The sequence below is a fragment of the Salvelinus namaycush genome, chromosome 4 (genome assembly GCF_016432855.1).
Source record: "Salvelinus namaycush isolate Seneca chromosome 4, SaNama_1.0, whole genome shotgun sequence".
Lineage (NCBI taxonomy): Eukaryota > Metazoa > Chordata > Actinopteri > Salmoniformes > Salmonidae > Salvelinus > Salvelinus namaycush.
In genome coordinates this window covers 81,127,129-81,141,439 of record NC_052310.1, presented here as the reverse complement: position 1 = coordinate 81,141,439, position 14,311 = coordinate 81,127,129, and the positions used below count along the sequence as shown (strand labels likewise).

The 14,311-nt window shown below is 47.9% G+C and overlaps 1 protein-coding gene across 2 annotated transcripts in view; it reads left to right on the top strand.

Moving 5' to 3' along the window:
• The window catches only part of LOC120046850 (proteasome activator complex subunit 4B-like), a 106,864-nt gene extending 92,693 nt beyond the window's left edge, over positions 1-14,171 (top strand). For both annotated transcript variants that reach the window (XM_038992407.1, XM_038992406.1), the window contains 4 exons: positions 5,904-6,066; positions 8,570-8,703; positions 13,367-13,508; positions 13,674-14,171. In XM_038992407.1, the coding sequence (XP_038848335.1) occupies positions 5,904-6,066; positions 8,570-8,703; positions 13,367-13,501 (432 nt within the window). In that variant the 3' untranslated portion in view covers positions 13,502-13,508; positions 13,674-14,171. The remainder of the gene's footprint in view (positions 1-5,903; positions 6,067-8,569; positions 8,704-13,366; positions 13,509-13,673) is intronic.
• Positions 14,172-14,311: the final 140 nt, after the last annotated feature.

Below are 14,311 nucleotides of genomic sequence, written 5' to 3'. Positions count from 1 at the left end.
AAAGAAAAAAGTATTTAATAAGAATATTTCATTCATTCAGATCTAGGATGTGTTATTTTAGTGTTCCCTTTATTTTTTTGAGCAGTGTATATTTTTCATGACATGCACATTTGTGGCCTGCTGGAGGTCATTTTGCAGGGCTCTGGCAGTGCTCCTCCTTGCACAAAGGCGGAGGTAGCGGTCCTGCTGCTGGGTTGTTGCCCTCCTACGGCCTCCTCCACGTCTCCTGATGTACTGGCCTGTCTCCTGGTAGCGCCTCCATGCTCTGGACACTACGCTGACAGACACAGCAAACCTTTTTGCCACAGCTCGCATTGATGTGCCATCCTGGATGAACTGCACTACCTGAGCCACTTGTGTGGGTTGTAGACTCCGTCTCATGCTACCACTAGAGTGAAAGCACCGCCAGCATTCAAAAGTGACCAAAACATCAGCCAGGAAGCATAGGAACTGAGAAGTGGTCTGTGGTCACCACCTGCAGAACCATTCCTTTATTGGGGGTGTCTTGCTAATTGCCTATAATTACCACCTTTTGTCTATTCCATTTGCACAAGAGCATGTGAAATTTATTGTCAATCAGTGTTGCTTCCTAAGTGGACAGTTTGATTTCACAGAAGTGTGATTGACTTGGAGTTACATTGTGTTGTTTAAGTGTTCCCTTTATTTTTTTGAGCAGTGTATATATATATCCTGGACATGCTGTTTTCGACCCTTTCTCTCTCGCTCCCCCCGCTGTCTTGACCTCTGAATGCTCAGCTATGAAAAGCCAACTGATATTTACTCCTACGGTAATGAACTGTTGCACCCTCTACAATCACTGTGATTATTATTTGACCCTGCTGGTCATCTATGAACGTTTGAACAACAATCTGGCCTTCATCGCCATGTATTCTTATCTCCACCGGCACAGCCAGAAGAGGACTGGCCACCCCTCAGAGCCTGGTTCCTCTCTAGGTTTCTTCCTAGGTTCTTGCCTTTGTAGGTAGTTGTTCCTTCTGTTTAAGCACTTTGTGACATCTGCTGATGTAAAAAGGGTTTTATAAATACATTTGATTGAATGTAGAAAATGAGTTCAACAGATGGTGTCATGACTGAAGAAGACAGAATGGTAGATAGGTAGGTTTGGAGGTTACTGATCACATTGAAGAAGACAGAATGGTAGATAGGTAGGTCTGGAGGTTACAGATCACATTGAAGAAGACAGAATGGTAGATAGGTAGGTCTGGAGGTTACAGATCACATTGAAGAAGACAGAATGGTAGATAGGTAGTCCTGGAGGTTACAGATCACATTGAAGAAGACAGAATGGTAGATAGGTAGGTCTGGAGGTTACTGATCACATTGAAGAAGACAGAATGGTAGATAGGTAGGTCTGGAGGTTACAGATCACATTGAAGAAGACAGAATGGTAGATAGGTAGTCCTGGAGGTTACAGATCACATTGAAGAAGACAGAATGGTAGATAGGTAGGTCTGGAGGTTACAGATCACATTGAAGAAGACAGAATGGTAGATAGGTAGTCCTGGAGGTTACAGATCACATTGAAGAAGACAGAATGGTAGATAGGTAGGTCTGGAGGTTACAAAGTAAGTGTGTGTGTGTGTGTGTGTGTGTGTGTGTGTGTGTGTGTGTGTGTGTGTGTGTGTGTGTGTGTGTGTGTGTGTGTGTGTGTGTGTGTGTGTGTGTGTGTGTGTGTGTGTGTGTGATCACAGGCCCTCCCTGTCTTACAGCACTCTTCCTCCTTATTCTCCCCCTCCGGTCCCCCTCTCACTTGTTGCTATGGAAACCACAGACTGCAGGAGTATTCTGTTGCTATGGGGAGGGGATAAGGGGGAGGGTGATGAAGCCTTTTCTGTATTTCTATTCAGACAAAATACCCCAGTTCACTTGTCCTCTAGTCTAATGACCTGTCCTCTAGTCTAATGACCTGTCCTCTAGTCTAATGACCTGTCCTCTAGTCTAATGACCTGTCCTCTAGTCTAATGACCTGTCCTCTAGTCTAATGACCTGTCCTCTAGTCTAATGACCTGCCCTCTGGTCTAATGACCTGCCCTCTATATCTAGTCTGACCTGCCCTCTATATCTAGTCTGACCTGCCCTCTATATACAGTGGGGCAAAAAAGTATTTAGTCAGCCACCAATTGTGCAAGTTCTCCCACTTAAAAAGATGAGAGAGGCCTGTAATCAACTATGACAGACAAAATGAGGGGGAAAAATCCAGAAAATCACATTGTAGGATTTTTAAAGAATTTATTTGCAAATTATGGTGGAAAATAAGTATTTGGTAAATAACAAAAGTTTATCTCAATACTTTGTTATATACCCTTTGTTGGCAATGACAGAGGTCAAACGTTTTCTGTAAGTCTTCACAAGGTTTTCACACACTGTTGCTGGTATTTTGGCCCATTCCTCCATGCAGATCTCCTCTAGAGTAGTGATGTTTTGGGGCTGTTGCTGGGCAACACGGACTTTCAACTCCCTCCAAAGATTTTCTATGGGGTTGAGATCTGGAGACTGGCTAGACCACTCCAGGACCTTGAAATGCTTCTTACGAAGCCACTCCTTCGTTGCCCGGGCCGTGTGTTTGGGATCATTGTCATGCTGAAAGACCCAGCCACGTTTCATCTTCAATGCCCTTGCTGATGGAAGGAGGTTTTCACTCAAAATCTCACGATACATGGCCCCATTCATTCTGTCCTTTACACGGATCAGTCGTCCTGGTCCCTTTGCAGAAAAACAGCCCCAAAGCATGATGTTTCCACCCCCATGCTTCACAGTAGGTATGGTGTTCTTTGGATGCAACTCAGCATTCTTTGTCCTCCAAACACGACGAGTTGAGTTTTTACCAAAAAGTTCTATTTTGGTTTCATCTGACCATATGACATTCTCCCAATCTTCTTCTGGATCATCCAAATGCTCTCTAGCAAACTTCAGACGGGCCTGGACATGTACTGCAGGATTTGAGTCCCTGGCGGCGTAGTGTGTTACTGATGGTAGGCTTTGTTACTTTGGTCCCAGCTCTCTGCAGGTCATTCACTAGGTCCCCCCGTGTGGTTCTGGGATTTTTGCTCACCGTTCTTGTGATAATTTTGACCCCACGGGGTGAGATCTTGCGTGGAGCCCCAGATCGAGGGAGATTATCAGTGGTCTTGTATGTCTTCCATTTCCTAATAATTGCTCCCACAGTTGATTTCTTCAAACCAAGCTGCTTACCTATTGCAGATTCAGTCTTCCCAGCCTGGTGCAGGTCTACAATTTTGTTTCTGGTGTCCTTTGACAGCTCTTTGGTCTTGGCCATAGTGGAGTTTGGAGTGTGACTGTTTGAGGTTGTGGACAGGTGTCTTTTATACTGATAACAAGTTCAAACAGGTGCCATTAATATAGGTAACGAGTGGAGGACAGAGGAGCCTCTTAAAGAGGAAGTTACAGGTCTGTGAGAGCCAGAAATCTTGCTTGTTTGTAGGTGACCAAATACTTATTTTCCACCATAATTTGCAAATAAATTCATTAAAAATCCTACAATGTGATTTTCTGGATTTTTTTTCTCTCATTTTGTCTGTCATAGTTGAAGTGTACCTATGATGAAAATTACAGGGCTCTCTCATCTTTTTAAGTGGGAGAACTTGCACAATTGGTGGCTGACTAAATACTTTTTTGCCCCACTGTATATATATAGTCTCACCTGCCCTCTATATGTATATATAGTCTCACCTGCCCTCTATATGTATATATAGTCTGACCTGCCCTCTATATATAGTCTGACCTGCCCTATATATATAGTCTGACCTGCCCTCCTATATATCAAATTTCAAATCAAATGTATTTATATAGCCCTTCTTACATCAGCTGATATCTCAAAGTGCTGTACAGAAACCCAGCCTAAAACCCCAAACAGCAAGCAATGCAGGTGTAGAAGCACGGTGGCTAGGAAAAACTCCCTAGAAAGGCCAAGACCTAGGAAGAAACCTAGAGAGGAACCAGGCTATGAGGGGTGGCCAGTCCTCTTCTGGCTGTGCCGGGTGGAGATTATAACAGAACATGGCCAAAATGTTCAAATGCTCATAAATGACCAGCATGGTCAAGTAATAATAATCACAGTAGTTGTCGAGGGTGCAACAGGTCAGCACCTCAGGAGTAAATGTCAGTTGGCTTTTCATAGCCGATCATTAAGAGTATCTCTACCGCTCCTGCTGTCTCTAGAGAGTTGAAAACAGCAGGTCTGTGTCGTCAGAAAACTTAATAATGGTGTTGGAGTCTTGCTTTGCCATGCAGTCATGAGTGAACAGGGATTACAGGAGGGGACTGAGCACGCACCCTTGAGGGGCCCCCGTGTTGAGGATCAGCCTGGCAGATATGTTGTTGCCTACCCTTACCACCTGGGGGCGGCCCATCAGGAAGTCCAGGATCTAGTGGCAGAGGGAGGTGTTTAGTCCCAGGGTACTAAGCTGAGTGATGAGCTTTGAGGGCACTATGGTGTTGAACTTTGAGCTGTAGTCAATGAACAGCATTCTGACATAGGTCTTCCTTTTGTCCAGGTGGGAGAGGGCAGTGTGGAGTGCGATTTGAGATTGCATCATCTGTTGATCTGTTCGTGCGGTATGTGAATTGGAGGGGGTCTAGGGTTTCCAGGATGATGGTGTTGATGTGAGCCATGACCAGCCTTTCAAAACACTTCATGGCTACCGATGTGAGCGCTACGGGGTGGTAGTCATTTAGGCAGGTTACCTTCGCTTTCTTGAGCACAGGGACTATGGTGGTCTGCTTAAAACGTAGGTATTACAGACTCGGTCAGGGAGAGCTTGAAAATGTTAGTGAAGACACTTGTCAGTTGGTCTCCGCATGCTCGGAGTACACGTCCTGGTAATCCGTCTGGCCCCGCGGCCTTGTTGACCTGTTTAAAGGTCTTGCTCACATCGGACTATGGTGGTCTGAGAGTGTGATCACATAGTTGTCCGGAACAGATGGTGCTCTGATGCATGCTTCAGTGTTGCTTGCCTCGATGTGAGCATAAAAGGCATTTAGCTCGTCTGGTAGGCTCGCATCACTGGGCAGCTTGAGGCTGGGTTTCCCTTTGTAGTCCGTAATAGTTTGCAAGTCCTACCACGTCTGACGAGTGTCAGAGCTGTTGTAGTAGGATTCAATCTTAGTCTATATCTATCTAGTCGCTCGCTCTCTCCCTGCTCGCTCGCTCCCTCTCCCTGCTCGCTCCCTCCCTCTCCCTGATCGCTCCCTCCCTCTCCCTGCTCGCTCCCTCTCCCTGCTCGCTCGCTCGCTCCCTCCCTCTCCCTGCTCGCTCCCTCCCTCTCCCTGCTCGCTCTCTCCCTCTCCCTGCTCGCTCGCTCCCTCTCCCTGCTCGCTCCCTCCTCTCCCTGCTCGCTCCCTCCCTCTCCCTGCTCGCTCTCTCCCTGCTCGCTCCCTCCCTCTCCCTGCTCGCTCCCTCCCTCTCCCTGCTCGCTCCCTCCCTCTCCCTGCTCGCTCCCTCCCTCTCCCTGCTCGCTCGCTCCCTCCCTCTCCCTGCTCGCTCGCTCCCTCCCTCTCCCTGCTCGCTCCCTCCCTCTCCCTCCTGCTCGCTCCCTCTCCCTCCTGCTCGCTCCCTCTCCCTGCTCGCTCGCTCTCTCTCTCTCCCCGCTCGCTCGCTCTCTCTCTCTCTCCCCGCTCGCTCGCTCTCAATTAATCTTTCAGTGATTCATCTCTTCCTATCTCCTTGACTACTTCTCAAGAGTATTGGAGGACAATGTCCAACTATGGTCCCACCCCTCAGCCTTTCTTCACTGCCTTTTGAGGAGGAGGAGAGTTTAGATGGAGCTTCTGTCTGTTGAGCAGATCTAGTCAGTACAGACTGGACCAGCCAGCTCCACATATGTATGTAGAAATAATGAACCCTCTTTCCTTCTCTCCCCCAGGTGAGGGAGATGGCTGCCACCACTCTGAGCGGTTTCCTTCAGTGTAACTTCCTGTCCATAGAGGGCCCCATGCAGAGCCACTTTGAGGCCCTCTGCAAGACCCGCCTGCCCAAGAAGAGGAAGAGGGAGCTGGGCTCCGTGGTGGACACCATCCCCTCTGGAGGTAGCCATGAGCAAAACACTTAACTCTAATTGTACCCATAAGTCACTCTGGATAACAGTGTCTGCTAATTGACAAACATGTTAGAGGTCGACCGAATTATCGGAATGGACGATTTAATTAGGGACGATTTCAAGTTTTCATAGCGATCAGTAATCTGCGTTTTTGGACACTGATTATGGCCGATTACATTGCACTCCACGAGGAGACTGCGTGGCAGGCTGACTACCTGTTATGCGAGTGCAGCAAGGAGCCAATGTAAGTTGCTAGCTAGCATTAAACTTATCTTATCAAAAAAAATCTATCTTAACATAATCACTAGTTAACTACACATGGTTGATGATATTACTAGTTTATCTAGCTTGTCCTGCGTTGCATATAATCGATGCGGTGCTTGTTAATTTATCATCGAATGACAGCCTACTTCGCCAAATGGGTGATGATTTAACAAGCACATTCGCGAAAAAAAGCACTGTCGTTGCACCAATGTGTACCTAACCATAAATATCAATGCCTTTCTTAAAATCAATACACAATTATATATTTTTAAACATGCATATTTAGTTAATATTGCCTGCTAACATGGATTTATTTTAACTAGTGAAATTGTGTCACTTCTCTTGCCTTTTGTGCAAGCAGAGTCAGGGTATATGCAGCAGTTTGGGCCGCCTGGCTCGTTGCAAACTGTGTGAAGACCATTTCTCCCTAACAAAGACCGTAATTAATTTGCCAGAATTGTACATAATTATGACATAACATTGAAGGTTGTACAATGTAACAGTAATATTTAGACTTAGGGTTGTCACCCATTAGATAAAATACGGAACGGTTCCGTATTTCACTGAAAGAATAAACGTTTAGTTTTCTAAATTATAGTTTCCGGATTTGACCATATTAATGACCTGACGCTCGTATTTCTGTGTGTTATGTTATAATTAAGTCACCGACTGAGCGATGGTAGGCAGCAGCAGGCTCGTAAGCATTCATTCAAACAGCACTTTCCTGCATTTGCTAGCAGCTCTTCGCTGTGCTTCAAGCATTACGCTGTTTATGACTTCAAGCCTATCAACTCCTGAGATTAGGCTGGCAATACTATAGTGCCTATAAGAACATGCAATAGTCAAAGGTATATGACACACTACATGACCAAAAGTATGTGGACACGTGCTCGTCGAACATCTCATTCCAAAACCATGGGCATTAATATGGAGTTGGTCCCCCCTTTGCTACTATAACAGCCTCCACTCTTCTGGGAAGGTGTTCAACTAAATGTTGGAACATTGCTGCTGGGACTTGCTTCCGTTCAGCTACGAGCATTAGTGAGGTCGTGCACTGTTGCGTGATTAGGCCTGGCTCGCAGTCGGCGTTCCAGTTCATCCCAAAGGTGTTCGATGGGGTTGAGGTCAGGGCTGTGCTCAGGCCAGTCAAGTTCTTCCACACCGATCTCGACAAACCATTTCTGCATGGACCACACTTTGTGCACAGGGGCTGAAACAGGAAAGTGCCTACCCCAAACTGTTGCCACAAAGTTAGAAGCACATATTTGTCTAGAATGTCATTGTATGCTGTAGCGTTAAGATTTCCCTTCCCTGGAACTAAGGAGAACATGAAACCATGAAAAACAGCCCCAGACCATTATTCCTCCTCCACCAAACTTTACAGTTGGCACTATGCATTGGGGCAGGTAGTGTTCTCCTGGCACCCACGCATGGTGATAGGCTTGTGTGTGGCTGCTTGGCCACGGAAACCTATTTCATGAAGCCCCAGACGAACAGTTATTGTGCTGACGTTGCTTCCAGGCAGTTTGGAACTCGGTATCGAGTGTTGCAACCGGGGACAGACTATTATTATGCGCTCCTGCACTCGGCGGTCCCGTTCTGTGTCCTACCATGTCGCGGCTGAGACGTTGTTGCTCCTAGATGTTTCCACTTCACAATAACAGCACTTACAGTTGACCAGGGCAGCCTTAGCAGGGCAGAAATTAGACCAACTGACTTGTTGGAAAGGTGGCATCCTATAACGGTGCCACGTTAAAAGTCACAGTACAGTAAGGCCATTCTACTGCAATGTTTGTCTATGGAGATTGCATGGCAGTGTGCTCGATTTTATATACCTTTCAGCAATGGGTGGGGCTGAAATAGTCAAATCCACTAATTTGAAGGAGTGTCCACATACTTTTGTATATTTAGTGTATCTTAATTTTAAGTGGCACACTGGTGTGGGTATTAGAACATAGCTGTCTACATCCAACGGTCAATTGTTTACTTGGAACACAGTTGCCATGGTTGTGTTAGATAGGCTTCTAAAATGCATTTGTCTTGACCTTGCTGAACATGTTATAGCTCAGTTTTTCAATGCCCCCCCCTGTGTGTGTGTGTGTGTGTGTGTGTGTGTGTGTGTGTGTGTGTGTGTGTGTGTGTGTGTGTGTGTGTGTGTGTGTGTGTGTGTGTGTGTGTGTGTGTGTGTGTGTGTGTGTGTGTGTGTGTGTGTGTGTGTGTGTGTGTAGATCTAGTGAGGCGACATGCTGGAGTGTTAGGTCTGAGTGCCTGTATCCTGTCCAGCCCCTACGATGTTCCCAGCTGGATGCCCCAGCTACTGATGAACCTGAGCGTCCACCTCAACGACACACAGCCCATTGAGGTGAGGAGGACTAACACACACAGCTCAACGTCACTCTCCCTCTCACTCGCTCTCTCTCGCCCCTGAATCTCGCTATCTCTCGATCCTGAATCTCGCTCTCTCTCGCTCCTGAATATCTCGCTCTCTCTCGCTCCTGAATCTCGCTCTCTCTCGATCCTGAATATCTCGCTCTCTCTCGATCCTGAATATCTCGCTCTCTCTCGATCCTGAATATCTCGCTCTCTCTCGATCCTGAATATCTCGCTCTCTCTCGCTCCTGAATCTCGCTCTCTCTCGATCCTGAATCTCGCTCTCTCTCGATCCTGAATATCTCGCTCTCTCTCGATCCTGAATATCTCGCTCTCTCTCGATCCTGAATATCTCGCTCTCTCTCGATCCTGAATATCTCGCTCTCTCTCGATCCTGAATATCTCGCTCTCTCTCGATCCTGAATATCTCGCTCTCTCTCGCCCCTGAATCTCGCTCTCTCTCGATCCTGAATATCTCGCTCTCTCTCGCCCCTGAATATCTCGCTCTCTCTCGATCCTGAATCTCGCTCTCTCTCGCCCCTGAATCTCGCTCTCTCTCGATCCTGAATATCTCGCTCTCTCTCGCCCCTGAATATCTCGCTCTCTCTCGATCCTGAATATCTCGCTCTCTCGCCCCTGAATATCTCGCTCTCTCTCGATCCTGAATATCTCGCTCTCTCTCGATCCTGAATATCTCGCTCTCTCTCGATCCTGAATATCTCGCTCTCTCTCGATCCTGAATCACGCTCTCTCTCGATCCTGAATATCTCGCTCTCTCTCGATCCTGAATCTCGCTCTCTCTCGCCCCTGAATCTCGCTCTCTCTCGCCCCTGAATATCTCGCTCTCTCTCGATCCTGAATATCTCGCTCTCTCTCGCCCCTGAATATCTCGCTCTCTCTCGATCCTGAATATCTCGCTCTCTCTCGATCCTGAATATCTCGCTCTCTCTCGATCCTGAATATCTCGCTCTCTCTCGATCCTGAATCTCGCTCTCTCTCGCCCCTGAATCTCGCTCTCTCTCGCCCCTGAATATCTCGCTCTCTCTCGCCCCTGAATATCTCGCTCTCTCTCGCCCCTGAATATCTCGCTCTCTCTCGATCCTGAATATCTCGCTCTCTCTCGATCCTGAATATCTCGCTCTCTCTCGATCCTGAATCTCGCTCTCTCTCGCTCCTGAATCTCGCTCTCTCTCGCTCCTGAATATCTCGCTCTCTCTCGCTCCTGAATATCTCGCTCTCTCTCGATCCTGAATATCTCGCTCTCTCTCGATCCTGAATATCTCGCTCTCTCTCGATCCTGAATATCTCGCTCTCTCTCGATCCTGAATATCTCGCTCTCTCTCGCTCCTGAATATCTCGCTCTCTCTCGCTCCTGAATATCTCGCTCTCTCTCGATCCTGAATATCTCGCTCTCTCTCGCTCCTGAATATCTCGCTCTCTCTCGATCCTGAATATCTCGCTCTCTCGCTCCTGAATATCTCGCTCTCGCTCGATCCTGAATATCTCGCTCTCTCTCGATCCTGAATATCTCGCTCTCGCTCGATCCTGAATATCTCGCTCTCGCTCGATCCTGAATATCTCGCTCTCGCTCGATCCTGAATATCTCGCTCTCGCTCGATCCTGAATATCTCGCTCTCTCTCGATCCTGAATATCTCGCTCTCTCTCGATCCTGAATATCTCGCTCTCGCTCGATCCTGAATATCTCGCTCGATCCTGAATATCTCGCTCGATCCTGAATATCTCGCTCGATCCTGAATATCTCGCTCGATCCTGAATATCTCGCTCTCTCTCGATCCTGAATATCTCGCTCTCTCTCGATCCTGAATATCTCGCTCTCTCTCGATCCTGAATATCTCGCTCTCTCTCGATCCTGAATATCTCGCTCTCTCTCGCCCCTGAATATCTCGCTCTCTCTCTCGATCCTGAATATCTCGCTCTCTCTCGATCCTGAATATCTCGCTCTCTCTCGATCCTGAATATCTCGCTCTCTCTCGATCCTGAATATCTCGCTCTCTCTCGATCCTGAATATCTCGCTCTCTCTCGATCCTGAATATCTCGCTCTCTCTCGATCCTGAATATCTCGCTCTCTCTCGATCCTGAATATCTCGCTCTCTCTCGATCCTGAATATCTCGCTCTCTCTCGCCCCTGAATATCTCGCTCTCTCTCGATCCTGAATATCTCGCTCTCTCTCGCCCCTGAATATCTCGCTCTCTCTCGATCCTGAATATCTCGCTCTCTCTCGATCCTGAATATCTCGCTCTCTCTCGATCCTGAATATCTCGCTCTCTCGATCCTGAATATCTCGCTCTCTCTCGATCCTGAATATCTCGCTCTCTCTCGCTCCTGAATCTCGCTCTCTCTCGATCCTGAATCTCGCTCTCTCTCGATCCTGAATATCTCGCTCTCTCTCGATCCTGAATATCTCGCTCTCTCTCGATCCTGAATATCTCGCTCTCTCTCGATCCTGAATCTCGCTCTCTCTCGATCCTGAATATCTCGCTCTCTCTCGATCCTGAATATCTCGCTCTCTCTCGATCCTGAATATCTCGCTCTCTCTCGATCCTGAATATCTCGCTCTCTCTCGCCCCTGAATCTCGCTCTCTCTCGATCCTGAATATCTCGCTCTCTCTCGCCCCTGAATATCTCGCTCTCTCTCGATCCTGAATCTCGCTCTCTCTCGCCCCTGAATCTCGCTCTCTCTCGATCCTGAATATCTCGCTCTCTCTCGCCCCTGAATATCTCGCTCTCTCTCGATCCTGAATATCTCGCTCTCTCGCCCCTGAATATCTCGCTCTCTCTCGATCCTGAATATCTCGCTCTCTCTCGATCCTGAATATCTCGCTCTCTCTCGATCCTGAATATCTCGCTCTCTCTCGATCCTGAATCACGCTCTCTCTCGATCCTGAATCTCGCTCTCTCTCGCCCCTGAATCTCGCTCTCTCTCGCCCCTGAATATCTCGCTCTCTCTCGATCCTGAATATCTCGCTCTCTCTCGCCCCTGAATATCTCGCTCTCTCTCGATCCTGAATATCTCGCTCTCTCTCGATCCTGAATATCTCGCTCTCTCTCGATCCTGAATATCTCGCTCTCTCTCGATCCTGAATCTCGCTCTCTCTCGCCCCTGAATCTCGCTCTCTCTCGCCCCTGAATATCTCGCTCTCTCTCGCCCCTGAATATCTCGCTCTCTCTCGCCCCTGAATATCTCGCTCTCTCTCGATCCTGAATATCTCGCTCTCTCTCGATCCTGAATATCTCGCTCTCTCTCGATCCTGAATATCTCGCTCTCTCTCGATCCTGAATCTCGCTCTCTCTCGATCCTGAATCTCGCTCTCTCTCGCTCCTGAATATCTCGCTCTCTCTCGCTCCTGAATATCTCGCTCTCTCTCGCTCCTGAATATCTCGCTCTCTCTCGATCCTGAATATCTCGCTCTCTCTCGATCCTGAATATCTCGCTCTCTCTCGATCCTGAATATCTCGCTCTCTCTCGCTCCTGAATATCTCGCTCTCGCTCGATCCTGAATATCTCGCTCTCTCTCGATCCTGAATATCTCGCTCTCGCTCGATCCTGAATATCTCGCTCTCGCTCGATCCTGAATATCTCGCTCTGTCTCGATCCTGAATATCTCGCTCTCTCTCGATCCTGAATCTCTCGCTCGATCCTGAATATCTCGCTCTCGCTCGATCCTGAATATCTCGCTCGATCCTGAATATCTCGCTCGATCCTGAATATCTCGCTCGATCCTGAATATCTCGCTCTCTCTCGATCCTGAATATCTCGCTCTCTCTCGATCCTGAATATCTCGCTCTCTCTCGATCCTGAATATCTCGCTCTCTCTCGCCCCTGAATATCTCGCTCTCTCTCGATCCTGAATATCTCGCTCTCTCTCGCCCCTGAATATCTCGCTCTCTCTCGATCCTGAATATCTCGCTCTCTCTCGATCCTGAATATCTCGCTCTCTCGATCCTGAATATCTCGCTCTCTCTCGATCCTGAATATCTCGCTCTCTCTCGATCCTGAATATCTCGCTCTCTCTCGATCCTGAATATCTCGCTCTCTCTCGATCCTGAATCTCGCTCTCTCTCGATCCTGAATATCTCGCTCTCTCTCGCCCCTGAATATCTCGCTCTCTCTCGATCCTGAATATCTCGCTCTCTCTCGCCCCTGAATATCTCGCTCTCTCTCGATCCTGAATATCTCGCTCTCTCTCGCCCCTGAATATCTCGCTCTCTCTCGATCCTGAATATCTCGCTCTCTCTCGATCCTGAATATCTCGCTCTCTCTCGATCCTGAATATCTCGCTCTCTCTCGCCCCTGAATATCTCGCTCTCTCTCGATCCTGAATATCTCGCTCTCTCGATCCTGAATATCTCGCTCTCTCTCGCCCCTGAATATCTCGCTCTCTCTCGATCCTGAATATCTCGCTCTCTCGATCCTGAATATCTCGCTCTCTCTCGATCCTGAATATCTCGCTCTCTCTCGATCCTGAATATCTCGCTCTCTCTCGATCCTGAATATCTCGCTCTCTCTCGATCCTGAATATCTCGCTCTCTCTCGATCCTGAATATCTCGCTCTCTCTCGATCCTGAATCTCGCTCTCTCTCGCTCCTGAATCTCGCGCACTCCTGAATATCTCTCTCTCTCTCTCCTGAAGATGACTGTGAAGAAGACCCTGTCTAACTTCCGGCGGACTCATCATGACAACTGGCAGGAACACAAACAGCAGTTCACTGACGACCAGCTGCTGGTTCTGACCGACCTGCTGGTCTCTCCCTGCTACTATGCCTAGATACCTGGTAGGACACACACTCCCATCCTAAAATGCTCACTCATTGTAGATCAATTCAAACGTATGCTTGGGTGGAAACCTCACCAACACAAGTTACAGTACATTATAAACTACAAGGCACTTCCTCAAGGCACCAACCATTAATCCAAGCTTCCATTTGGTCTCTCTTTAGGGCCCTGGTACAACTTTCAGATGGAGATTGTTATGTTTTCTTAACGGAGGAACGACACCCTGAATGCCCTCTTTGAGCCACTCAACAGTTCCTCACTCTGTTATTAGTCTGGGAAAACCTCAGACTGAACAGAACAGGGCCGTATTCACAAAGCGTCTGAGTACAATTGCTGATTTAGGATCAGTTTTGCCTTTCAGATCGTATTGAATACCATTATATGGACATGGCGACCTGATCCTCGATCAGCAGCGCTACTCTGAGACGCTGTGTGAATACCAGAACAGACGAGCCTGCATGAGGGGAGACGGGCCTCACGTCCAGGTCCCTTCCCTCTGACCAGACCAATGGACGACACCTGGGTCGTTTTCTCTAGGCACCAAACGTAATGAAACGAGGAGGAACTACCTGGATGTTTCCTTAGAAAAAGGTTTTTGCTACGTTGTGCCGTAACGAATACAACCCTGTACCCTGAGGACCTTGAGAAGGGGGGGGGGGGGGGGGGGGGGGGGGAATATGCATACGTAATGAATGGATGGAATAAAATAGAGTTGTGTATTTGTTTTTAGCGCTCATTTACATTTCTACTATACTTAATATTTAAGGATAAACCATAGCATGGATGATTGATCTGCAGTTTG